Raw genomic sequence first — 26,391 nt, forward strand, 5'->3', positions numbered from 1 at the left:
TGGGGGAAAAAGAAATCTGGGATCCCTATCTGTACCCTGAGCCATGGGCTGGAGACTCAAGTTCCTGTCCTGATTCTGCCACTCGCTCTTAGGGACCCTAAGACCTTTTCTTCTCGCTTCTCCAGGGAAAAGGAGCTAATGTCCTGGTGAGGATCAGATGTGTAAAATCTATGTAGACAGACCCAGGTTGTACTGAGGGAGGTGCTGGACTGAGCCTCCAGATGAGCCACACACCTTGTTTCTGTCTGGTACCAGCTTTATTACTTCGAGCAAGAAACATAGCCTCTCTGCCATACTTTCCTTATCTATAAGTGGGAACAGCAACAACGCCCACATTCCAGAATTGGTGGTGGAGCTCCAGCGAGGTACTGCGTGTTAGCATGCTTGCTAACGTGATACTTAAAAGTCTAGTTCATGTAAACCCTCTGGTCACTTTGGACAAAATGTTTCCACTCTTTGGGTTTTGTTCCCTGACATTTCCAAGCTGTCAGACGTTCTGGTAGTCTCTAGGACCTGAGCCGGATGCTGTGTCTTCTCTGGGAGACTGCCCACCGACATACATTCATTACTCTTCTCACAGGGGTGGAGGGGTGGGTAGGAGGAGCTCAGGCACAGGGTGAACTCCAGGCCCTGGACTGGGTGACCCGTGTGCCCCTGCTCCCAGCCACAACCTGAGTAACCACGCCTTCCTGGGCGGCTCTGCTTTATATGCTCCGTGTCACGCACAAGCTGATTCGGTTCTTGTTGCAGCTCGTATGCGTCGATCTGGTGGCCGCAGGTCTACCGGCTCAGCTCGGGAACTGGAAGACGTCTAAGTATAGACAGCCTTTTTTCCTCTTCTGCAATAGCTACCTGTCTCTGCCACACCAGCAGCCCCCTTGACTGCCACCTACCAGTTCTACAGACCTCTTTGACCTTTCTCTTGTGGCTGATCTAGCTTGCTGCTGCTTGTTCATCTGCCTACACTGTAATTCATTTCAAAACACTCCCCCTTGTTACAACAAAGGGCCTCCTTCCCCCTCCCCAGTCATCCTATAAGTGATGACTGGAGCCTGCAACCTCCCGGCTAGTGCTTTCCTCTTTATGGCATTTGACTACTTTGTATGTGAACAGTATTTGAGCTTCGATTGTCTTGCTCCTGGGAAAATGTCAAGGTTAACACTGAGGGGACACAGATGCTGCAAGGTAATCTTCAGGGTGGAAACTTTTTTACAAGGCAGGAGGCAGGCCAGGAGCTCTGAGAAAGAGCTGTGGGAATTGATTCCAGCAGGTTAAGACCCTACTCTCATTAAGATCAACTGAACTTTAGCTCTTATCTGAGCTGGAGGAAAGAGCTTCAACTGCAGGGCCTCTTGTGTACAAAGCAAAAACCGTGGCGGTGGAGAAAGTGGGTTTTATGCCTGTGTGGTCAGCGGCTTAGAAGTAATTTATGAATGAGTCAACGCTAACACAGACCTTCATCGGTGAACGCTGACCAGTGGGAGAGCCCTTACACAACTCACACATAACTGTCCTTTAGAAAGACTTCACACTTTGCTAACCAAAAAGTTAGCAAGAAGCTTCACAGGGCTTTCTCAGAGCCACAGAAATGGTTCCCGACGCACACAGTCAACTGGCTTATATCTCCTCTCCATTCCTTTCCAGTGAGGAAGAGGAGGCTCGCAGACTTGACTGGGCCCATCATCCCCAAGGTCCGAAGTGGTGTCTAATGTGTGAAGGGGACGACCATGCCTTTGAACTGCACACGTTCTACTGATAATCTGTGCTCTGCAGTGGAAACCAGAAGGCAAAGTGCCGGCACAAAACCCTTTCGTGGTTCAGTTCTTTATGCACTAAGGTTTTTAGGTTAACTAGTGGTTGTAGTTGAAAATTTTATAAACTATGGTTAATGTGAAGTTTTCCTTTAGTCACAGAAGTTCAGTCTGGTTATTATTTAAAAACTAAGAAGACCCCAAACCAACAGATCTTACTGAAGACGTTCTAGCATGGGACTTAAGCCCGGGAGCCCAATTTCAGGGGCCTCACTGCGTGGTGTTTCAGGTGTGTTTAGAATGTGTAACGCACAAACAGCACGCTCTTCCGCATGGTTGAAAAGCATTATAAAATACTTTATTATGAATTTGATCTTAGGCATTTAGTGAACAGATCATCGTTATTAATCCTCCTTTAAATTTTAAGAACCTCAAGATTAAAGTTGCCCAATTGATCAGTGGGTCAGGAAGCACAATGTTGCCCCCCATGAAAGAGCGATTGAAGGCCACAGAGCTCTGCCATGATTCAAAGAACGTGAGGTTCCTTTTGCTGGATATGAGGAAATGATTGAAAAGCCAGTGAAATTTCAAGTTGCAAAAGCCATCCTTTCTTCACCAATCCCAGGCAGCAAACATTTCCCTGAGTGTTCTTTAGGAACATCTGGGATTTATTTCCCATTTAATATTGGAATCAGAAATAATGTTTTCCTTACTCAGTGTCAACCTCAACGATGTGAAAACCTATGGCCAAATACTTGAAAACACCTTTCTGTATTGCACAGTGGGCCAATGGCTTCTGGGAGGTAAAACAATAGGGAAATTTCTAGTCCATTACGGCCATAGTTAAAGACTTCAACCATGTGTCACATCACCACTGATCTCGTCTGTCAATTAAGCCTCTGAAGGCCAATGGTGAAGAAAATCCAGATATTAAAGAATTAGGAAACCCTGGCCAAACCATCCCAAGACGATTATTCTGTAAATGTAATATTGGTGTTTCTGCCAGATCCCTTTTTCACATCATGTGCATCTCTTGGGACCCAGCAAAAATGTTAAGCCACAATGCCCTTGTGCCTTTTAATATACCACAGTGCCAGTTAAACTAGCATTTCTGTTGCTCGGGAGTTATTTTCATGAGTGATTCAGCAAATCTTATGACAAAGGACAGCCCAAATAGCTGACGAGCACAGACTAAGCTGCAGAGCACCGAGCGGAGGCTATTGACGAAAAAGGCAAAGTCTTGCACACTGAACTGTGATGATGTGGACGGTACAGGGTAACCAGAGGTGGAGCCAGGGCCTCACCGCTAAGGGAGAGTGTCTACTGAGGCTGCAGGTGGGCCCAGGAGTGGCACCATGCTGCAGGGATGGCCCTTCCCACTAGGCTTCTCCTTGAAACACAACTGCAGCTGTATTCTGCGTCACTGGAAACTGCGATATAAGATTAAATCTGTTGGTCTATGGACGGTTGCGTATGTATTTCTTGCGACTAGGGTGACAGGGACACGTGCCTGACATGTTGGCCAGAAGGCTGGGAAACTACCATGGCAACGCAGAACGACCTCCCTCAAAATGTGTCTTCTGTCCCAAGGTGTTCATCTAAAAACTGCCCAAATGTCAGCGCCCTCGAACTAATTTGAATCTTCCAAAAAGAATACTTAAAGCTAAGCATGTGGGTATTGGGGGGAGCACTCTCACAAAAACCAAATCAATAAAAAAATGAAGGTGGGCCACATCTTTAAGACCATCTGCTCCATCAGATGAGCTATTAGTTTAGACCAGGGAATGGCAATTTTTTTTCTATAAAGGACCAGATGGCAAATATTGTCAGTCTTGCACACCACAAGGTCTCTGTTGTAACTTAATTCTGCCATAGATCATGTGTAAATGAATGGGTGTGGCTACTGCAATAAAACTTTATTTACAAAAAAGCAGGAAGCAAGTCAAATGCCATAGTCTGCAAATCCTGACTTAGCCTCTCAGGCTGCCAGAGAGATGAGGTCAGAGGTGGTGGATGGTAGGTGACCTGAGTGGCCTGCTTCCAAGGAGTCCACCTCCAGGGCTATAGCTTTCACGCTTCTGCCACCAGGGTGGACAAGTCTGCTGACAAGCCCAATGACTACTACCAGCCTGCTGCATGGCACAGAGAGGGCATGACCTGGTCACCAGGCTCAAGGCTCTCTCCCCCAGCGGCTTGGGATCCCACAACAGCTCTTTTTTCTGTGCTCTGGCATCTTCTTTTTTTTTTTTTTTTAATATGTATTTATTTTTGAGAGACAGAGCGTGAGCTGGGGAGGGGCAGAGAGAGAGGGAGACACAGAATCCGAAGCAGGCTCCAGGCTCTGAGCTGTCAGCACAGAGCCCAACACAGGGCTCAAACCCCAAAACTGCAAGATCATGGCCTAAGCCGAAGTCGGACGCTCAACTGAGCCACCCAGGCGCCCCTCTGTCATCTTCTGAGTCAAATGTTTCAGGTAAGCGGGCAGAACCCAACTCCCTCTTTCCTCCCCCCACTGAAGTTTAGGTGGCCAACATGGTACCCAGTTTATGATGCTGGCGTTCCCTGTTTCTCTGTTGCCGCAGCTTTGATGTTCTCCAGCGTATGGTCACTGTGAACCTAGCTCTGCGAAGGCCTAGGGAAATGCTGGTGGTGCTACTCGCGTAAGCACGGCCCATCCTCACCAGCGCCAGGCCTTGGCTCTGAGCTGGTGGGGAGTCAGTCACACCTGCTGTGGCAGCTCACTGGGTATGCGTGGCCGTCGGGCTGTACACTCACATTCCTCTTTAAAGCTGCTCTGGGTGGGACTTGAAGCCAGCCCGCTCCCTTTGTCCTGACACGTGACACAACAGGCTGTGAACCCTTGTCGTTGGCAAGCAGGGCAGGTCAAGATGAGCTGGCGGCACTGGGGAGTCGAGCAGAGTTTATATTGGTCCCATGGGGCTCCACAATATGAACATTCTGGGGAAGAGAGAAAAGCCCTAGTTATAAACACACACATATACACGTGTATACATGTAGACAGGCGTTTCTCCATTTCCTAAATATAACTCTTAGCACATCAGCTAATATATCCTGTTGGGCCTGGGAAGGTTTTAGAAGTTTCCCGTCTTCTACCAAAAAATGCTTCTTCACCCCCACTTTTTTTTGGCGGGGGGGAAGGGGTAGGTTCACCTGGGAATTGTCTTCCTGATTCCAACATTCGGTGACTCACTTTCTTCTTTTTCCCACTTAGAAAACAGGTAATATTGTTTCTCTCTTTATTCCAAAGCTGGCCAACTACCCCTTGGTTCAATGGTCTTTTTCCCTTTTTAGGTCATTCCCTTTATCGTGGGAAACAACACACATGAGTACAGATGATCCCACATCTATATTCAGCTTCCTCCCACCTCTATATCCACAGCCCTGCTCCCCAGGCCTGAGGTTCTGCTGCTGTTGCCAGTGGACACCTGACCACCTGATTCCTAAAACCCCCATTATCTATTTTCTCAGCCTGTTTTTCCCTGCTGACTTCCTGTTACCATGAACAACATCACCATTCTTCAAGTGTCCTTAACTAGTTTATCTAAGCCACCTTCGGGCCTTCTCTCTTGCCTTCACACTCACATGCAAGTACTCATCATAACCTGCCAACATTTCCTCAGTAACATTCCTCAAATCCACTGTTTCTACTTACTTATAATTTATACTCCATCTAGCTCCAAAACAGATCTCAAGTAGCTTTCAATAAGACACATAAATATAAAAGACTGTTAAAATTAATAAAAAGATCAAGAAGAAAGGGGAGAGGACAATCACACTCAAATCTTATTCATTATCTGAGTGGTAATTCAGTCCCCGATCACAGGAGTTCTAGCAAATTACGACAGTCACTAGGGTTGTCTGCCCATGACCTTTCCGGTTCAAAATAATGGCATCCGGGGGCACGAGCCATTTTTCTTAAGGATTATTTCCATCCTCCTTTTACTGACTGTCTTCATTGGGTACCACACATCGGCGAGGACTCAAAAACTACAGTCAAACCACAGGCTTCCTGAGCTCACACCTTCCTGTGGCCACCCCTGCCTTGGCTGTGGGTTCAGCTCCTACCTCGGAATGCCCCACCCACCACTCAAAAGTACCTCACCTACCACATGTGTCTATAGACCATCTAAAATGGAGGTTCTTTAAATAAAATACATAGTATTACAAGGAAACGAATTATATAGAAATATAAAATATCAAAACATCTTCAAAAATCTGTATAGTAAGATATTAACACATGAAATAAGACAGTGGGGGCCTAATACTTCCATTTTGAGACAATGACGAACATAAATGCTATTTGGGGATGTCTGCAGCCACTATAATATATGAAAATACTGTGGTTTCTGTTGATGACAGAGTCACTGGTGTATCTAATATTACTGATTTGTTGCTTACATTACAGTCAAGGAAAGTGCTACGTGTAGTGCAGGGTTGCAAAAATAAAGATATAATTATTTTCCCATCCAAATTCACAGAACCCCTAAATTTTATATCTCATCTCCTGGTGAAGACCCTTGATTCAGCCTATTAGTTCAACCCCCAGCATGCAGGCAAAGCAAGTGGCACCACCCCTAATGTAAAGGACTTGCCTAACCAGTAAACAGGAAGTCAAGATGGCAGTACAGGCCTCCTGATTCCTGGTCCAGGGTTCTATCTGCTCCACTACTGCATCTCCAACTCTAATGGGAAATGGTCATACTACATTACTTCTTCTCCGTATTTTCTTCTTCACGTAACCAGTACTGGCCTGCCTTCCAGAATGCTTCATACAGAGTATGCCTGACCATAAATTTAGGTTCCAGGCTGTGCCAACCTACCTGACACTATATCACTGTTGTAGGATAAGGCATAACGCTCATCAAAAACAAACAACTTCCCTTTGTAGAAACCATCAGGAAACTCCTCCAGGTACTTGTGGATGCCACCCTTGAGCTGGAACACTTCCTTGCATACTCCCTATGTGAGGAAAAACAAGAAGAAATTTGAGGAGCCAGAGACGAGTAAGAAGCTCCACAGGAGACTGGCAGGTGATGACAGAAGTCAGGGCCTTCCACTAGATCCTGGGAAGCCCGGCTATTTTTGCTGTCCCCTAAATATAGAAGGACACCTGTCGGGACATGTAATGTGAATTTGCTCTTCTCAGGATCAAGCATAAGGATTAGGAAAAGGGAGATGTTCACTAATCTTTCCCTTTTGTACCTGATGAGTGTCTAAGACTGTTAAGTGCTTTCCACATCTTGAGATTTAAGAACTTCAGATCTTGTACTTACAAACTCTATTCTGGAACCATACAAGGGAAAAATAAATCCCTGGCTGGCTGAGGGTGACAGAGGGAATGAAGGTGGGGAGTGGAAGGCTCACTACATGCTGTTGGTAGAACCTTCTTCATCTCCACACCGGCAGTGACTCCAAGGGTGTTAACTCACCTTGGCTTTGAGGTAGGCTGAACCCCGCTCACAACGGATACCCCCAGTGCAATACATCAGCACCTTCTTCTCTCTGAAAAGTTCTAGATTTTTGTCAATGTAGCTAGGGAAGTAACTGAATTTCCTGATGTCTGGGGCTAAACAGCCCTGGAATCGCCCCTACAACATAGGAGAAGCAGAAGGAAATTTATCAGAAAAACATACCTGGTAAGAACAAAGGTTCTTTCTGTGTCAGCCCCACTCAGAGCCCCCCTTTGGAAGGCACCACTTACTAGCTGCTGTTTCTCATCCTACACTCTGACCTTTCAACTTCAAGATCTGGAACTCAGAAATAAGCCTGGTGGGCTATTGGTCACCTTACCAGAGTCCTCAGAAAACTGGAAAGGCTGCCCAAAGCAAACTGTAGGATCCTTGACCTATATCAAGGGTAGGCACATGGGAGCCAAAAAGTACATTATGTGCCAAGATGTCTTTTAATTCCTACTGTCTTAGACTTTCTCACCAGATCCTGAGTTCAAAGGCTAGGGTTTTCTCTGAAGCTGCCAGCAGTCAGGGGAGATCTATGTGACTTGGGCACAGGCAGGCATAAACAGCAGCACCTCGGGAAACATGCCATGATGTGGGTAGGGGAAGGCCTACCGTTTCACTGAACTCAATTCTGGTTCTACTTACTATTTTGCTTTCATAGAAGTTTCTGCAGTCCAGGAGGATAGTATCACTTTGTTTTTCATTTGTCTGAGACAAAAACTTTTCTACTTCTTTATGAAATTCACCTGGAGATAAATGGACTCCTAAAACCAAACCAAAAATCTACTTACAACGAGACAAAAACAAAACTCAAAACCCAATCACAATTGGCCCACCCTGATAACTCACATGTTATTCCGTTTCCTTCCACCCAAACCTTTATTCATAATTGCAATTATATCTCAAAATAATACTACTTGATGACCATAATGAAACAGTTTAGTAACTCCAGATATCCTCCTTTTCCTCCCTCCAAAGATAAGTGGTATGGAGACCTGGAGGTTTAGAAATGATTAGTCAAAGAATTTTCCATTCTCTTGGTCTAACCCAGTGATAAAAGCCAGACAGTGGGGATCTAAATTGCTAAGTGGGTTTGCTGGTCCATTAAACGGCCAGTATTCTATTTTCACTGTATGTGGAGGAGCCTGGGCATGTATGTGCTTGACTATAGGCTTTTGACTATAACAAAGGTGAGCCCAAGTTCAAGGCTAAGAATCTTGACAGGCAGCTACGAGTATACATTTGTGGAATGAAGTGGGCTATTCTTCAAAAATACAAAAGGGTAAGAAGAATGTGTGTAAGTCTGTGTGCATGAGGAAAAGAGGGTGGGAAGGGCTGACAGCAGCAGTGACACATAAGAAAGCAGGGCAGGAGACAGAAAAGGAGGGAAGAGCTAAAGCATGCAGGAGAGAAAGGAGATGAAGAAAAGAAGTAAAATCCAAGGAGACTAAAAAGAGAGAACCTCGGTCTGGTGGGGCCCTCTGCCTTCTTGACTCTCCAGAACAGAAATATTCCCATATCTTAGGGGGTCCAGACATCCCCTGATTGTGAGGACTTTGGGGGAATTTGGCAGCACGGACTAACCACACCTTACAGACAGGGACTCTGGGGATGGCAGTCACCACACCTGGTGGATCCTGATGGCACCAAGGGAGCCTCATTCTGTTTAACGGTAAACCCCAACAACCACCCGAAACTGCTAAGTACTCAGGTGGGGCTAGAGACCCCCAGGCATGGCCAAGGAACCTGGATTCCTACCTGCTGAACCTATGGCTATGAGAATGTAATGAAGCCAGAATTGATTTTTTATTATCAAGTGATTACAGGTCACCAAAACGGGGGTGAAAGGGAGCTTCACAACTGTGATGAGAAGCACGGAAATCTGCTACGACTTCTACTTCTACTAACTCCCTGCTGCTGCTCTACTGGCCGTGGGAAGGCCTGACTGGCCAGGGACTCCGATGGACATGTTTAAACGAGATGCCTCCAAACAGCATGGCCCAAAAGAAAGCAGCACAGCACTGCCTGGAGCCGGAGCCCACTCTCCCCTAACCTCCCAACAATGTCCTGTAGCACCAAGAAAGAGCTCCTTACTCATCCCACTAAGGTAGGGACATGGTGCACACATGGCCCTTTTGGGCCCTTCTCTCTTCATGCATGAGTCTCTTTCCCTCATGCTGTATCCTACTCCTATTTCCCTCTGACTTAACCCTTAGCATTCTTTTAAATACCTCCATATTAGAAAGCGAATGCAGACAACCAGACCTTTGTGCTTCCTGATGAAACAGGACAATGCTACCTGTCAGGCAGTCTTGGGGGAAAAAAAGGAAAGAAAGAAAAAAGGAAATCAAATCTGAATCTGACCAAGTCTCTAGATCTGAGGCATGTAACAGAGTAGCCACTAGCCACATGGGGATATCGGGGCCTTGAAAGGTAGCCTGAGATGTGCTATAATAAGAGTGACATAGATCTAGGATTTCAAGTACTTAGTAAGCAAAAAAAGGTAAAAGATCTATCTCGTTAGTAATTTTTTACATTCATTACACATTGAAGTATTTTGGCTACACTGCATTAAAGCCTATTTATTAAAATGAATTTCACTTGTCTCCTTTTACTTTTAAAATGTGGTGACTAAAAAAAACACCATAAAATTACCTATGTGCTTCACATTAGTTCTATCAGACAGCACTGTTGTAACTATCAATCTATAGGAAAATAGAGGACAGAGGAGATATAGCTTTAGCCAGATGGTGGGAAACTACAGACAAAATGACCTGGTTCCTTCAAAAAAACAAACTGCATGGGGAAAAGAAACAAAGATGGGGGCAAATGTGCAAGCTAAAAGAGACTTAAAGGGACATAGGGATCCACCACAATGAGTGGACCTTACTTGAATCTTAACAGAAACGAACTTGAAAAATTATGCGATCACCACAGGTACAATTTCTTCAAATACACCAACATGCAATTCTGGAAAACAGCAAGCCCCTTTTCTTTGCTGGTCTAGCCAATTTTAAGAACTAGCCAGATATTTGATAATATTAAGGAATTACTATAAAAAAGGTTTTATTTAGATGTAATAATGGCTTTACAGTTGTTTATTTAAAAAAAATTTTATCTTTTAGAGGTCTCTACTGAAATATTTGTAAATGAAATGACATTGGGATTCCCTTCAAAATAATCCAGGATGGGACAAGGGGGCAGGGTATAGAAGAAAGTTGGCAATGAATCAGTAATTGCTGAAGCTGTATGACAGGTACATGGGAGTTCACTATACTATTTTCTCTACTTTTTTTTAATGTTCGATCATTTTCATAGTAAAAAGCAAAACAAAAACAAAAACCCACCAAATAAATGTCTTTCAACCATCTATGGTAACAATAGGGAGGAAGGGGAAGAGAACATTCTAGAGCACCTGCAAACCAACTGCTTTGGATTTGAAAGCCACTTGCTTCCTGAAGCAGAAATAAAGCCTGTTATTCAGTTGATGAACTATTTACAAATAATAATTACACTCTTCCCAGATTGCTATCTTTGGAAAGAGAAAATAAGTTCTTGCCAAACCGTCATCAAGAAGAATAAGACGGGGCATTCTAATGGGTGTGTCTTCAATTACCATAGCACCAAAGAGAAGACCAGTTTAAGCACTGGATGACCCACACGCTAGCTACCCTACAGCTGTTTTTTTTTTTTTTTAAAGCATAATTAATATACAGTGTCATATTAACTTCAGGTATATAATATAGTGATTCAACAATTCGATACATTTCTCAGTGCTCATCAAGATAAGTGTACTCTTAATCCCCTTTATCTATTTCATCCATCTCCTGCCCACCTTCCCTCTGGCAAGCACCAATTTGCTATCTAAGACTCTGTTTTTTGTCTCTTTTTTCTTCGTTTTGTTTCTTACATTCCATACCCCCAAAGCCATTTTAAAGAGTGGATTGCTGATCAGAGTGTCTAATTTCCACATGTGTTTCTATATTAAGTTTTGTCCCTGTGAAGAAGAACAAAATTTTTCTTCTAAAAGCAAGCATACCAGGCTTCTTGTAGGAGATCTTATTGGGACTGATCCCCATGGGCACAATTTCTTCAAATACACCAACACGCAATTCTGGAAAACAGCAAGCCCCTCCTTTGCTGGTCTAGCCAATAAGAAACAAAACAGAATACAGTCTTACTCTCCCATCTCCAGATATAAGCCAAGTGCCAAATACAAGAATTATATCTGTTTTGTAATAATAGCTGAAGTCTTAAGAAACTTCAAAGTAAGAATTAATGTTTTAATGGGAAGGGAGTTTAGGGCCTAAAATGTTTCAGATAATTCACCTCTAATAAATATTTATTGCATACCTTCCATGAACTGAAATGTTAAATTGCAAAGGTGTTTCTATGGCTATAAGCATTTAACTATAAAACCAAAATAATTTCAGCATGTAAGATTACATCCTAGCTTTTGCTCTGGAGGAGCGACCTCTCTCCTACCATCACCAGCACTAACACTAGTAAGGTAGTCCCCACCACCTTTATCACCTACTGTGACAAAGCATAAGGTCACTCAAAGGAGCTCAGGTCGCTCAAACAAAGGAGCTCAGCCATGAGAGCAACAGCTTTGTCCCCCATGTGGTATGAAGTACTGATCTTGTAATTCCAGGTTGACTAAAAAGTAGTGATGCCCTGAAACAGCCAGGTGGTCCCTCAAGCGAGCAAACACATCTAAGTTTTAGAGTTAGACTGTGCAAACTGTAATGTCCTTATTCGATAAGAAAGGAGATTAAGGGCATTCACTTGCCCCAGATCACATGGCGACTACACAAAGAAGTGGAATGAGCATGCTCCTTTGACTGCACTGCCTCGCAACCTAATGGGGAAAAAGGCTGCTTACTTCTCCACACTGATCTCCGCTTCAGAGCCTAGAGAGGGAAGAGGCACTGAGGCAGAAGCAAATGGCTCAAAATCCATTTTATTTTCAATTTCTCTTACCTTAAAATCATCCTTACACATATAATCCTTAAACAATGGGCAGGAAAGCATGGCTTCCACATAGAGTCTGGTGGCCAGTTTGCTTCCACCAACTGTCCCATTGATTCCTTCTGTAGCAATTCGAACCTGGGACACAAGACGGTGAGAGAAAGGGAATGCAGCCTGTTCTTAGCTTAGTTTAAATCTTCCCGGGGCAGAATAGGCTTGTGTGTGTCAGTGAGTTTAAGGGGAAAAGCAGAGACACAACAAAAGTGTTACCACACAAAGATACTTGTAGTTTTCTAAAATGGCACTGCCCACAGTTTAGATGAGGTACTCAATAGATGTGCGCTGAAGAAGAGAATGCAATGAGTGAAACTTCTGGAAAGCCCCATTTGCTACAAAGCCCCAGTTGTCCGATGCCCAAAGAAATAAATTTTGAGCTTAACCTTAAATCCAGGTCAGAAGATCTTAGATCAAGACTCATCTTTGCCACTTACTTGCTTTGTGGCCCTGAGAAAATTAACTTACTTCTCTGGACCTCAATTTCTTCATCTTCATAAAAAGGAGGTAAGAGAGAAGCAACAATGAAGACAATTGCTGAGGAGATATTTCCCAAGTCCAAAAACACAGAGCACGGCTGAGAGCTAGGAGGGCATGTGAGTACACCCCTGCACACCGCTGCAAACCCACCCACTGGAACACAAGGTCCACAAGGGGTGTGTGTGTTTTCTCCACTGCTGCATCGCCGGTGCTTAGAACAGTGCCTGCCGAGTAGGTACTCAATTCACATTTGTTGAACAAATGGATGCGTATCCATATCTGAAGCTTTTTGGCTTCTCAAACACTGTATTCTCTTTAAAATGCTTCGCTGGTTAGGGGACATTCGAACCTGGATTCAGGCCCCTGCCTTAAGAGGCAATGCTCTGGGGACGCTGCCAAGTTAATTGTCTTGGAACTACAAAACCCTTCGGATGAGTTTAAGGATGCATCATGAGTTTAAGGAGCTGAGCTCTCTGGAGAAAAGCGCTAGAGAGAACATAGACCACTCTGGTATCATGGTACTCTACGGAGAGAGAGGTCATTTAATTCAAGGTCCTAGATTGTTACTACCATTTAGAGAACAATGATACCTACCAATGCATGAGAATTTGAAAAATTTACAAGGCTTCCCTTTTTCAGGCCCCAGAGGAAATACCGTCACCTCCCTCGATCCAGTTCTTTAGGGCATGTATATAAATGGGATTCATTTCATAAGCCAATGCCAACTCACTAGTAGTGGCTAGCCAGAGTTCCATGATGAGCATTCTGGATCCTTGACAAAGAGAATTACAATCCGCTAAAACCTGCTCTGGGCATGGGAGAGGAAAGCAGAAAGAATATGCCATCTCTGCTGTATAGACCACTATCCCCACAATCAACTTATACTTTTTCAAGGGTCTACATAGAAAATAGAGCTGAACCAGTGGAAGTGTCACGAAATTTACTCTAAAACTATTTCTGACCATGGCAGATAAAGTATATACTTCTACATAACTGTCTTTAGGGTAGACTAGTAGATTCTTTCCCATGTTCTTTTAATCTCAAAACCCAAATAAAAGACAAGGACACCTAATCCCTGTAAAGCTGGGGCAGAGTAATCTGTTGAGCAATCCAAACTCACGCACTAGACTTTCAATCCCTAAGGCTCCAGAAAAACCTGTGAAGTAGCTCCTTGGTGAGGAAAGCCTTATATCTCAGGAATGGAGAGCAACAGTTAGTATTTATTGAGCACCTACTATGATATAGGAGCTTTATAAGCCTGAAAGGTACATACCATAACTCCCATTTGACAGAAAAGGAGACAGCAGCTGAGAGAAATCAAGTAACTTGCCCAAAGACACAGAGTCAGCAGGTGGTAGATTTGAGATTCAAACCAGATATTTGTTCCAAATCATGTAATTTTTCCCTTCCAAAGCCTCCATTGTGTCCCTTCAAATTTCTTGAGGCAGTAAGGAGTTTATAGCAATAGGAATCAGAAGCTTCTTTCTCGAATTTTCAACTTGTCTTCTTTCCCTACCTAAATGGTAATACTCTGCCAAATCTCCCAAAATCAGAAAACTACCTCAGTAAACTGGGCACGTATCATTGAAGCCTAAAGATTTTAGACTCAGAGCCAGGCAGGTGCTGCCACCTTGTGGATAGGGACCCTCACTGCTAGTTCACTTCAGGCTGGGCCAAGAGTAAAAATCTGCCCCCCAAACAAGGAAAGAGATTGACTTCATATTTTGTACATTCAGGTTCACTGTGAGAACATCCATCTCCCAAGGTGTTCTCAAACAGAGGTGATAATAAATGTATTCATTCCACAAATATTTACTAAAGATTTTACTACGCGCCAGGAACTGTGCTAGGAATTAGGGATCTGGCAGTTAAAAAAGAGTTCTTGCCCTCTTTGAGTTTACAGACTAAGGGCAATCACAGATATTAAGATAAAAATTACAAACTGACAAATGCTATGAAAAATAAATACAAGATGCTATGTGAGGGTGTACTGGGAAAAATGAATTTAGATTGAAGGTCGAGAAAAGTCTCTTTGAGGAACTATCATTGAAACTGAGAACTGAAGATTGAGTAAAAATTTTGCAAGAGAAACTGGGTGTGGGAGAGTCCCTTGAAGACAGTTTGCCTGGAAAAAGGCCCAAAGACGCAAAAAACCTTTGTGGGCTCCAGAAAAACCTGAAAGACCATGTCACTGGAGTATAAGGAGTGAAGAATGACATCAGATAGGCAGAAAAGTTAGGAAGGGGCTAAATCATGCAGGAACCTAAGGGTATATCAAGGATTTGGGTTTTACTCGAAAAGCACTAGACGGCCACTGAGAGATTTTGAGGAGAGCACAGCCGTGTTTTATTTACTTTTTAAGACGATGCAGGCTGCAGTGTGGAGAATGGATTAAATGGCAGGCAAGGACAGGAGAACAAGAGTAGATTAAAGACTACCTCGGGGTGCTTGGGTGGCTCAGCCGGTTAAGGGTCAGACTCTTGATTTAGGCTCAGGTCATAATCTCATGGTTTGTGACATGAAGCCCCAAGGCGGGCTCTGTGTTGACAATGCAGAGCCTGCTTGAGATTCTCTCTCTCCCTGTCTCTCTGCCCCTCCCTTGCTGATGCTTTCTTTCTCTTTCTCTCTCCCCCCCCCCCCCGCTCAAAATAAACTAAATAAACATTTTTTTAAAAATTAAAATTAAAAAAAGCTCCTGAAATGGATAAGAGAGGGTGGGGCATGGTCTAAGGTGGTCGAAGGGAGGACAGAAACGAATGGACACAAGGGATATTTTAGAGGTAGAAATGGCAGGATGTGACAATGAACTGAATGAGGTAAAGGAAGCTTTTGGCACCATCTGTTAGAAAACATCAGTGTGGAAAATATCAATGATCAAACAACTGCCTTGGGACTTAAAACGTGTGGGAAAGATTAGGCTTACGATTGTACGATGTCATAACCTGAGGGGATCTCAGAGGGAATTTTAGTTCATTTCCTTTTGAGTTTTAAAAACACATTATCTGTTGGGGAACCTGGGTGGCTCAGTCAGTTGAGCCTCTGACTCAGCTCACGATTCGTGAGTTCAAGCCCCACATTGGGTTCATTCCTGTTGGCATAGAGCCTGCTTCAGATCTTCTGTCCCCCTCTCTCTCTGCTCCTTCCCTGCTTGCACTTTCCCTCTCAAAAATAAATACATCTTCAAAAAATATGTAAAATGATATATTATCTGTCTCTGTTTCTAGTTTTATCTATATACGTGTGTATGTGTATGCACGTATATGTATATGCATATATAAATCTACGTCTATATATGTGTGTATACATGTAATCATAAAGAACGTTTCAGAAAATAACAAAAACCATCCACAATCTTATCACGCAGACATAATCATGATTAACATCTGGGTATCTATTACCTTCCATCTTTATATACAAACACTTGTGGTTCTATTACAAACATATATTCATTTCTTTATTCAACGCTCCCCAAATATTTACTGTAATGCTATGCACCAAGCCCTGTTCTAGCACTAAGAATACATCAATTAAGACAAAGTTCCTATCTTCATGAAGCTTTTATTAGGGAGACAGATTGTAACAAATTAAACAAGGATTATACTTTCAGACAGTAACAAATTCTTTGAAATTCTCTGAGCAGAAGGTGACAGAAAGTGACAAGGTTTAGAGAGGGGACTACTTTGGATCAGAGTTCTGAGGAGGTTAAGATGTGTGCAGAGATCTGCAGTGGGGAATGAGCCAAGTGACGATCTAGCGGGAAAGCATCCTAGAGGGAAGGGAGCAGCAAATGTCAATACCACAAAATGGTAAAAGACCCTGGCATGTTCTAGAAAAATCAAGAAGCAACTTGGAATCATACATATATGTATAGTTCTATGAAATTTTTTTCCAGCTAACATATCAAGAACATTTCCTAATGCCAGGGGTCAGCAAATTGTATCTGCTTCTGCATACGGTTTTATTGGAACACAGCCATTTCACATCTTGTACCTATTGTTTAAGGTTGTTTTCATGTTACAGTAGCATGCTTGAGTAGGTGTTGTTTGTTCATTGGTTTGTTTGTTTAGAAAACACATATAGACTTAAAGATCAACAAATTCAATTTTAGGCACTTCTTGAGTACAGACTATAGGAATTTTCTGGCAAGGAATGGCCTATCTAGCAGGAAAGATCATAAAGATTTAAACTTTAGTTCTTAAACAATATACAATGGCTAGACAACTGAAAAGAAATATTACATAATTAATCCAACTGTATCCTGTTATAATTTCATCACAATTCCACACAGTTTTAGGGTTTAATAGAAGCAAGAGTGAGTAGGTTTTGGGCAAAGCCTAAAATACTTACTATTTTGCTTTGTAAGGAAAAGTCTGCTGATTCTTAGTCTACACCATTAAACAGTCATAAAATGCCACGTTAATAACTGTTTAGCGGTCTACTTAAAAGCCTAGCAGGATTTCGCAGAACCTAACAGGGAATCCTTTTTGTCGTGAGCATAACCTCTGTAGTGCAAACTGGAGACAAGAGGAGTCCCGTGAAGGGTGCGGTGTTACCTTGCCTGTGAGGCGCAGGTGCTGGCACAGAGCCGTCTGCCAGGCACAGACCCAGGGGGGATCCCCCAGGTCACAGTAGCAGTAATAAAGTAGAACCTCTCCTTCATCACTGCCCTGGCCCCTAGAAGAAGAAAACCACAGGGAGAAGATTTGAGTCACTGGCATAAGGCAGCCACAATTCACAAAGTAGGCCCAGGCAGTATCAGAGGGCAGGCCGCGATGGACCAACTTGTGCCGAACTTTCTCCTACTGTTGTCGGCCTGAGGGAAGCAGCAACTCCGGTCAGTATTTGCTCTGAAGAAAACGTTATCTGCACCCAACTTACTTTACAAAAAGTAAGTTTACTTTGATTTCCTCATTTAGTCATCATACTCATGAGACAGGAATCAATAACCCATTTTACAGAAATTTCTGGCTTATCCTGTAAGACAGGGTCATATCTGTTTTTGAATCTCTCATTGTACAAAAAGGTTTCACTTCCATTTTTTCATGTAATCTTCTTAACCATGAGAAGGACTATTATTATCCCCACTTTACAGCTGAGTAAACCAAGGCCGATTCCTTCCAGGTGAGAAAGTGACAGAGTGACAGTCAAGACTTGAACAGTCTTCTGACACTAGAATCCATATTCTTTCTACTGCATTGTGCTGTCTCCTACTAACTAGGCATGGGAGCTGGGTGGGTCTCCTATCATCTCTGAGACTGACTTCCTCATCTCTAAAACTGGAGAAGTGAAGTAAACTGCATTTCCCAAAGTATGCTTGAAGCTGTTCTATGAAATCACATTTTGGAGAAACCTTGCAGACAACATCTCTCTGAGAATCTCAGGAAAGCCCCTTATCTACTGAAGGCTCTGAAACGTCCTGCAATAAAAAACATTTTAACCTAGTGCTTCCCAAACCTATCTGTCTTTAGCACCTCTTTCCAACACCTGTTAGCATCCTTCAGAGCTGGTGTTGCATAGAACAGATTCCAGAGAATGCTATGGTAGATGGTAATTGAGGTCCCATCCAGCTCTGGAATCTGACACCCTCATCAATACCCTCATCATACTGCAGGGCCTACTCTCTTCTGAAACCTTGTCTATTTTAGAGCCTGTTTTCCTTCCTCTAAACTACTGTAACAAATTACCTGCACCACATAATTGAACTGATAATTAAGTAGCCTGTCTCATATCCTCTGCTAAATGTTTCATGTATCCTTTTTTTTTGTTTCTCCCCCTAGAGAGCAAATTCCTTGAGGCACAGGGCCATACAGAAGCAAAGAGGCCATATTTGTATGCTTGTATGCCATTTTATAGTTCAGCTATTACCATCATTTTGTATAATTCATATAGCAACACTGTGAGGTAAACAGGGCAGGCACCGATATTACTATTTTAGAGGTGATGACATATAAAGAATTTTAGTGACTAGCTCAACTCTGAGCCCGAGTTCAATTCTCTTTCTCCTTTTCTTGATAAACAAGAGGTATTTGGCACTGAATAGTAATGACAAAAGTATATTAAATTTGGACATTTTCTATTCACCAAATAGTTCAGGAATTGCTTAAAATCAGAAATTTGTCCTCCGAAATTCTGTAATATAATTTTGTGAGTTTTGCAAAGGTAGGATCTAAACTTCTAATCCTGTGCCCCAGTTCTAAAAGTTAACATTCTTTCTGGGGCGCGCCTGGGGAGCTCAGTTGGTTGAGCGTCTGACTTCGGTTCAGGTCATGATCTCACAGTCTGTGAGTTCAAGCCCCGTGTCGGGCTCTGTGCTGACAGCTCAAACCTGGAGCCTGCTTCGCATTCTGTGTCTCCCTCTCTCTCTGCCCCGCCCCACTTGCACTCTGTCTCTTTCTCTCTGTCTCTCTCTCAAAAATAAATAAACATTAAAAAAAAATTTTTTTTAAGTTAACATCCTTTCTAAAACATGATCAACTGAGAAAACCATATTTGGTAACAAAATATGCTTTGTAAGCTCTGATACTCAAGGTAGAGGAATCATTAACATTTCTGAGCCTTCCAACTTATCTCTGAAAATACTAATACAATTTTCTGTTCACCACCTCTCCTTCGAAAAGGTAAGATGTATCCTTCCATGAAACCTAGTGAACGCTGCCAGCTACATGGGTATATATCACTGCTTCCATAATACAGAGTATGTGGCTATCAGCCTGGCTTAGACCCATAGAGAAATCCTGTGCCTTAAGGATCTTGCCATTTTAGTAGATAGGTAGTGGTATCTCATTGTGGCTGGAAAAACTGGTAAAATTAAACCAAAAGTACAGAATGGAATTCTTACCTTATCAGCTCATCAGGGCTAAAGCAGCTTACATCAGGGAGCCAAGCGGACACTTCCCTGTTACAGGTCAAGTACCCTTTTAGAGGGTTCCTATCATCTGCAGGCTTAAGGCTCTTTGAGGTGTTCAGTGTCACAGCCAGCTGCTTTAACACGGAAGCAGTCTGGCGGCAGATCTCATCAGCATGTTGTGTTGCCACATGTCTATGGATGCCGATCCGGTCTTTGAACAGCTGTTGACAACATTTCCACCATTTTTCTTTACATTCAAAAGGATGTGCAGGAACTTCTTTGGTTTTGACAAAAAGGGCAAATGCCTGCAATTACATTGCAAATATTCCACGATTAACCTTAGGTGTAAGGCTGGCAGAAGTCTCAGTGAATCCCTGACGTCATCCGTCCACATGGGTTTCTAGGTGTATGTCCCAGGTTTTTTTAGAAGAACTTCTTGAGAGAGTTAGTTTTACTTTAAATTTATGCCTCTATCTAAAATTTGCTAGGAACTGTTCTTAAAGGAAGAACCTGAATTTCAGATGAATATTAGTACAACATTACAAACAACATTATCAGTCATGTCTAAAAAGAAAACAGTCAAGGCGATTATGGAATGTATTTACTATAGAATATCGAGCAGGTAGTTTTAAGTTATATGAGAAAATATTTATGATATAATGTTAAGTGAAAAACAATGGAAAAAATTTGCTTATACAATGTAACCTCAACATTTAAAAATTACACTGAAAAAGATTGGAAAGAAATGTTCCAAAATGTTTTGATTTTTTGGAAAATAATTTTGTTGTTTTTATAAAAAATTATTTATATTTATTAAGACTATTAAACAGAAAACTATGGGCATGCCATAATTCTCTTAACCAATTCCTAACTAATGGACATTTGTTTCCAAACTTTGCAATTAGGGCAAGTGGGTGATGCAAATAAGCAATGCTGAGTAAGCATTCCATGCATACGTTTTTACACCTCTTTAAACATCTAATTTAAATAAATATCTAAAATAAAACAGAGCCTGACACGAGGCTCAAATCCATGGACGGTGAGATCATGACCTGAGCCGAAGTTGGATGCTTAACCGACTAAGCCACCCAGGCACCCCACGTATTTACATCTATTGCCTATTTTTCTACTGTGGCATGGATTTTCTGTTTTGTAAGCAGTTTTAGTGACCTTTTATTGATCATAGTTATCACAAATCTGTTTCCTAGCTTGTCATTTGTTCTTTAGTTCTGTGGTATTTTTGATGTACAAATAGAGGCTAAATGGGATCTATGATTATCAGCCTCTCAACAACTATTCCCTCCTAGTCTAATGGGAAGGGAGATACTTGTGTGTGTGTGTGTGCGTGTGTGCGCGCGCAATGCATTTGGAGACTACTGTAAAGCATCCAAAAACAAGCACTCTGAACATCGATAACAGACACGAAGCGCCACTGTGGGGCCATCCTCTAGCTGTACACAACTGTATCTGGACTGTCTCAGACCGAAGTACCAGGAAGGGTAGCCTGAAATTACACCGCAGGGCATTTTTAGCCTCTTTTGCAGTGAATCCTTCCAGATAGGCAAACAAAAAAACAAAAGAGATAGCACATATGTCAACATATGTGCTTCTTTGTATTAAACTTTGATTTTCAAATCCTATCTGGTCTTTTAAGGCCTTGTGAACAAGGCATTGAGGACCCATCTGCAGTTAGAGCCCCTGTGGGATCTGTTCAAGAGGGAGAGTCAGGCCAGAGCCAGGACGGCAGCTCAGAGGTGGGTGAAGCCTACAGGAAGGCAGGCCCTGGGAGGCCCAGCTTGGCAGGGTGGGTATACTGATTCCATACAGAAGAATATGCAAATAAGGAAATACATTGGGACTAATCAGAGCCAAGTTTCTCACCAAACCTCCTCAAATAGGGAAGTTATAAATATGGGAAAGGGAGAGTTAAGAAAACTCTTGTGATGCTGGAATGAAAGTGAAGTGCTGGTATGAGCTCATGGCGTAATATTGGGATGGTAGTAAATATAGAAGTATAGGTATAGGTATAGTGCATAAACATATAGACGTTTATGCACTCATCTACATATTTTCCTAGCTTCACACACCAGAGGTCCTGGGAGAAGTAACATTTAGTAGCAATGAGTTTGCTGAGCCTCCAGGTTGTGATTTTTCATTAGAAGCAACCAGAGCTCCTTGAAGAAATGTCTGGTTCCAGGGATGGGGCAAGGAAAATACAAGATGAGTCTGGAACATTCTTGTTGAGTCAGAAAGTAAGGAAATGCTCAAAGAATGATGGGAGCAAGTCAAAAGGACATAGATACTAGCTTAAAAGGGCCCCCAGCCAGATCTGAGATGATCTGAGCATCGCAATAAATCATGACACAGTGGACTATCACCCAACAAATAAAATGTAAACCTACAGTCCACATGGATACAAACAAATTGGGAGAAAAGAAGGCTCTTCCTTACAGCAAAATGCCAAGTAGTAAATCTAGAAGGAATGAAGCAATTAGAAAATCACCCTTTAGCACCCATCACAATAACAATTGATTAAGCAAAGAAACACCAATGAATCTAAAATTAGTAGATGACAGTTGGATAAGGAATAGCATAGGTACACAGTCTCAAAGTATTCCCCCTCCCCCCTCAAATACTGACTTCTTAAAAGGGAAAAAAGAATAATTTTATAACAGAGAAATCTGACAGTCACTCCCTTAATCAAGTAACCAAAGTTAACACCACCAGTAATGGGACAAATTGCCATTGTGAACCACCTGATAGACTGTCACCAGATAAACACAGCATTTCTTGTGGGATGGTTTTGTTAATAAAAGCACTAACCTGAATCTAATCATAAGGAAACATGAGTGAAGATCAAATAAAGAGATATTCTACAAAATAACTCATGTAATCTTTAAAAATGTCATGGTCACGATTTCAGGGGAAAAATGAGAAAGTGTTCCAGAATGAAGAATATATAAGATGTGACAGCTCAATGCAACACCCTGGAATGGATCTATAAAGCCATTTGGGACAACTGATGAAACATGAATGGAGCTTGTGTACAAAGGGGATATGAGGGTCCTCTGTACACTTCTTTCCTCTAAGTCTGAAATTTTTGTAAGATAATATTTGAAAAAACCTTTCTGTACCCTTTGGGTTTCATTTTCAAGGACATCCGTGTGAGATGAGAACAGAGGGGTGACGGATGAGAAGTTATAAGTAGGGACATCTATTCTTCATTGACATGAAGCCAACAAAAGCTAACTGTGAAAGGAAGAAGGACAGCAGACTGGAGGTAAGAAAACTAAGTCTCAGTTGCATGTCCTCTGGTCGTTTTCCTTCCTCTGACCTTCAGCAGGAGGTTTGAGTCAACGATCTCTGAAAAAAGGATAAATGGCATAGAAGAGCAGCATATCAATATCACCTCCCATTATAATCCAATCCCAACTGTCCTTAGTAAGCTTGCATCCATCCTGGGCTGCTGTGTCCCTTCTCCTAACCAAAAGAACTCAGCCAGCTAGATCAGATCAGGAGTCTTAGATGGCAGCTGCCATCTGCCTGTCTGTTCTCCGTTTGACAAGGCCTCCTGGGATCCTGGGATCCTTCCCCTAACTCTAGGTGGGAAAAGGATTCAGCCCATCTTTCTAGAATCTGTCCTCAGGTACTCAACCATAAGTGTCCCACAACCACCCCTTACCTATGATTCTTCTTCGCCTGGCACTGACTTAAGATCACTAATTAATGACCCTAACTATACCTTGCCTTGAGCATGGCAGCAGCCTTGAGTCTCACTAGCCCTCTGTTCCCTGGAGGACAGCCTTGATGAGCTACTAATAGATGCATCTGAACTAACTATACATATGTGATCCTGAAGCATAAACGGCAATGCGGCAATCTTACCTTTTTCTTGGCAAATGAGTATTTCTTTTTCGTACTGACATCCAACTCGGCTTTAAGACTGCTACTGGGATTGATAAGCCTTGTGTCTTTTAAATCTAACTCTGAAAATCTTAAAACACAGGCCTCCAGGTCCTCTTCTTGGTCGGGTGAAGTAAAAGAAGGCATCTGGTTTGGTTGCAGTAGTGGGACAGATTCCTTTCAGTTAACTATCTCCTAGGAAGCAAGGGAAAAACGACAATTTCGGTCGTTGGTTACTACTTGGAGTAAACTTGAAGCTACTCAATCAATCAGGCAAATGAGCATGGGCCCAGCAACCCAAGCCATCCATCCATTCACTCACTTATTCAATAAATATTTATTTAGCACCTACTCTATGCCAGGCACTGTTCTAGACAATAGGAATAGAGCAGTGAAAGAAATGGAAAAAGTCTCTGCTTTCTTGGAGTTTACATTCCAGTAGGGAGAGACAGAAAGTAAACAAACGATTAAATTTAAAAAGTCAGATAGGAGGGGCCTCTAGGTGGCTCAGTTAAGCATCTGACTCTTGATTCTGGCTCAAGTCATGATCTCAGGGTTATGAGATGGAGCCCCACGTCCGGCTCTGTGCTGAGCATGGAGCCTGCTTAAGAGTCTCTCTCTCCCTCTTCTTCTGCCTCTCCCCACTACCCCCCTTAAAAAAACAGATAGGAAAACGGTCACGAAAACAAAAACCAGGGTAAGGAGTTAGGAGTGATGGAGGGGCTCTTTAAAACAAAGACTAGGTAAAGTCTTTCTGAGGCAGTAGCATTTGAGCAGAAACCTAAATTAGGGGGCAAGCCCCGCAAACATTTAAGGTACATTATACCCGAAAAGCACCAGCTACAACCAAAATCAACCAAACTGTGTACTAGACTTCAATTACAAACATTTTGTCCTTTTATATCCTTTAATTTTAGAGCTGTCCAAATCCCATTCCTTAGAAGAAATAACAACCAAGAAAGCCCCATTTTAATAAACAGAAGAAATATAAAATATAAAAATCACTCCTGTGGCCAAATCTTGTCAAAATGGACATACTACCAACTACCAGTCAAGCCACCATAATTTCTTCCTTTCTTTTTAAATTTTTTTAAAGTTTACTTTTTGAGAGAGAGAGAGAGCACAAGCAGTGAGGGAGACACAGAATCCGAAGCAGGCTCCAGGCTCTGAGCTGTCAGCATAGAGCCCCACACAGGGCTTGAACTCACGAACTGTGAGATCATGACTTGAGCTGAAGTCCAACGCTTAATCTACTGAGCCACCCAGGCGCCCCAAGCCACCGTCATTTCTTGACCGAATTATTGCAGTAGCCTAACTGCCCACCTCCCCAGTAAGGTAACTAAACAGCAGTCCAAAGGCTTCTCAACATACTCTAATAAAGTCCAAAATCCATCCAAAGCCCCTCTCACCGCCTCTCATCTCATCTACTACAATCCCTTTGATCACTCCTCTGATTGCACTATGTTTGTTCATTACGAAATGGATCCCCAGCACCAAGAAAACAAGGGTTTTCTTTTGTTCACCTCTGCATCATTGGCATGTAGAACACTGCCTGGCATATAGGAGATGCTAAATGTCAACAAACACAATTTATTTGTTGAACGAAATAAAACAGTGATTGGGTAGCCAGGGAAGGCTTCACTCAGGACTTGATGTTTGAGCTAAGACATAAATCACAAGGATCATCCATGCAGATTTAGGAGCAGAGTCTTCAGGCAAAGGAAATAGTATAAATTCCTAAAGTGGAAACAAGCTTACCTTCTTAGAGAAACAGGAAGAAAGAATGGATGGAGTATAGTGATGAGAGAGCACAACGCTTTGGGTCAGAGTATAGAGTTTGCAATGCAAAGTAACTGGAGAATTGTAAACAAAGGAGTAACGTGGTCTGATTCAGGATTTGTCTTCAAAGTAGAGGTGGCAAGGTTTACAGATAGATTGTTATGCAGGAAATGAAGGAAAAGAAGGACCCAAGAATGACTCTTACCTACATTTTTGAATTAAGTAGATGGATGGTGCCATTCACTGAAATGGTTAAGACTGACAGAGGAATGGGTTAGGACAGAAGAGTCAAACAAGTCAATCAGATGAGTAGGTGCGGTGCTCATCGGAGACGTCAGGGCAGGGGACGCTCACATACACGTATATGGGTACCCAATAACCAATGAAAAAATTACTAGAGCAATCACCCGTTCCTTCCTAAACAACAACCGAGAAGGGCGAGGGGTAAGATGACCGCCCGAGGGTAACCCGGCGGCCCTAGGTTCCGGCTCTGGCGGGTCTTCCAGTCCCACGGACCGCAAGCGCGGCGCCGCCCCCCGCCCCCAGCCCGGCCCCACCCCGCGCGCCGGGCCAGGCCGATCGCTCCGCCCAGCTTTCCCCGACGAGGCAAAGGCCCGGAAGTGGGGGTAAAAAGAGCGCTCACCCGCCAGTCCTGGTTCTTTCTTGTATCTTTCTTCATCGAATCTGCTCCGCCTAGGAATCGTCACTGAGCACCGTCCTAAGAACCTCCACCAGCCCCCTCCTGGAGTTTACGAAGGAAGGCACACTGGAGACCTGCCCTCGCTCCGGAAGTCTTCGAGGCTGTTAGCGAAAGGGCCGCCGGGAAGACTCTGCGAGGCCCCAGGGAGGGTCTGAAGTTAAGGCGGGGATTCCAGGGTGTTTTGTGGACCGGCCACCGCTAGGCTTGGCTTGCGGCCGGCGGCCTCAGGCTGGCTAAAGAGGCGGTGCTTTCCGCGTGGCCCCGGAAGGACTTAAAGCGAAAGGCGGGAGAAGGAAGCCGCCGAGAGGCGGAGGAAGCCCGAGGGGGCGGTTGCGTGTAGACCGAACGCCCTCGGCCTAGTGAGCTCCCAGACACCGGCTCTCTCGCACCTGAGCCCGTCAGGCCCACTCCGCAGCCTCTCCTGCCTGC

The 26,391-nt window shown here is 43.2% G+C and overlaps 2 protein-coding genes across 4 annotated transcripts in view; one reads left to right on the plus strand and one right to left on the minus strand.

Moving 5' to 3' along the window:
- TMOD1 (tropomodulin 1) overlaps positions 1–3,430 on the plus strand; it is an 85,641-nt gene extending 82,211 nt beyond the window's left edge. For both annotated transcript variants that reach the window (XM_047066585.1, XM_047066596.1), the window contains one exon: positions 1,645–3,430. In XM_047066585.1, coding sequence (XP_046922541.1) covers positions 1,645–1,709 — 65 coding nt within the window. In that variant the 3' untranslated portion in view covers positions 1,710–3,430. The remainder of the gene's footprint in view (positions 1–1,644) is intronic.
- Positions 3,431–4,124: 694 nt separating this feature from the next.
- Positions 4,125–25,990, minus strand: TSTD2 (thiosulfate sulfurtransferase like domain containing 2). Of its 2 annotated transcripts, XM_047066622.1 has the most exons (10): positions 25,906–25,990; positions 23,466–23,678; positions 19,572–19,885; positions 17,287–17,407; positions 12,212–12,337; positions 11,268–11,373; positions 7,874–7,992; positions 7,202–7,360; positions 6,593–6,731; positions 4,125–4,709 (listed from the first exon to the last, which is right to left on the minus strand). In XM_047066622.1, exons 2-10 carry the CDS (start codon positions 23,628–23,630, stop codon positions 4,471–4,473), a joined length of 1,488 nt encoding a protein of 495 aa, XP_046922578.1. In that variant the 5' UTR covers positions 23,631–23,678; positions 25,906–25,990; the 3' UTR covers positions 4,125–4,470. The 2 variants fall into 2 exon arrangements, with proteins under 2 accessions (XP_046922578.1, XP_046922586.1); XM_047066630.1 differs by lacking the exon at positions 12,212–12,337.
- Between the last annotated feature and the right edge of the window lie 401 nt (positions 25,991–26,391).

Source organism: Lynx rufus, unplaced genomic scaffold (assembly GCF_022079265.1).
Source record: "Lynx rufus isolate CCGP_SWC_20201006 ecotype Redwood Valley unplaced genomic scaffold, mLynRuf1.p SCAF_10, whole genome shotgun sequence".
Classification (NCBI taxonomy): domain Eukaryota; kingdom Metazoa; phylum Chordata; class Mammalia; order Carnivora; family Felidae; genus Lynx; species Lynx rufus.

Bases quoted from the DNA above. Each gene is read 5' to 3' on its own strand.
- TSTD2 (XM_047066622.1), bottom strand. From the start codon at position 23,630: ATGCCTTCTTTTACTTCACCCGACCAAGAAGAGGACCTGGAGGCCTGT. The intron at 6,732-7,201 runs GTGAGTTAACAC...TTCCTCACATAG, and splicing joins CAGCCTACCTCAAAGCCAAG to GGAGTATGCAAGGAAGTGTT. The intron at 4,710-6,592 runs GTAGGTTGGCAC...TCTCTTCCCCAG, and splicing joins CAACAGTGATATAGTGTCAG to AATGTTCATATTGTGGAGCC.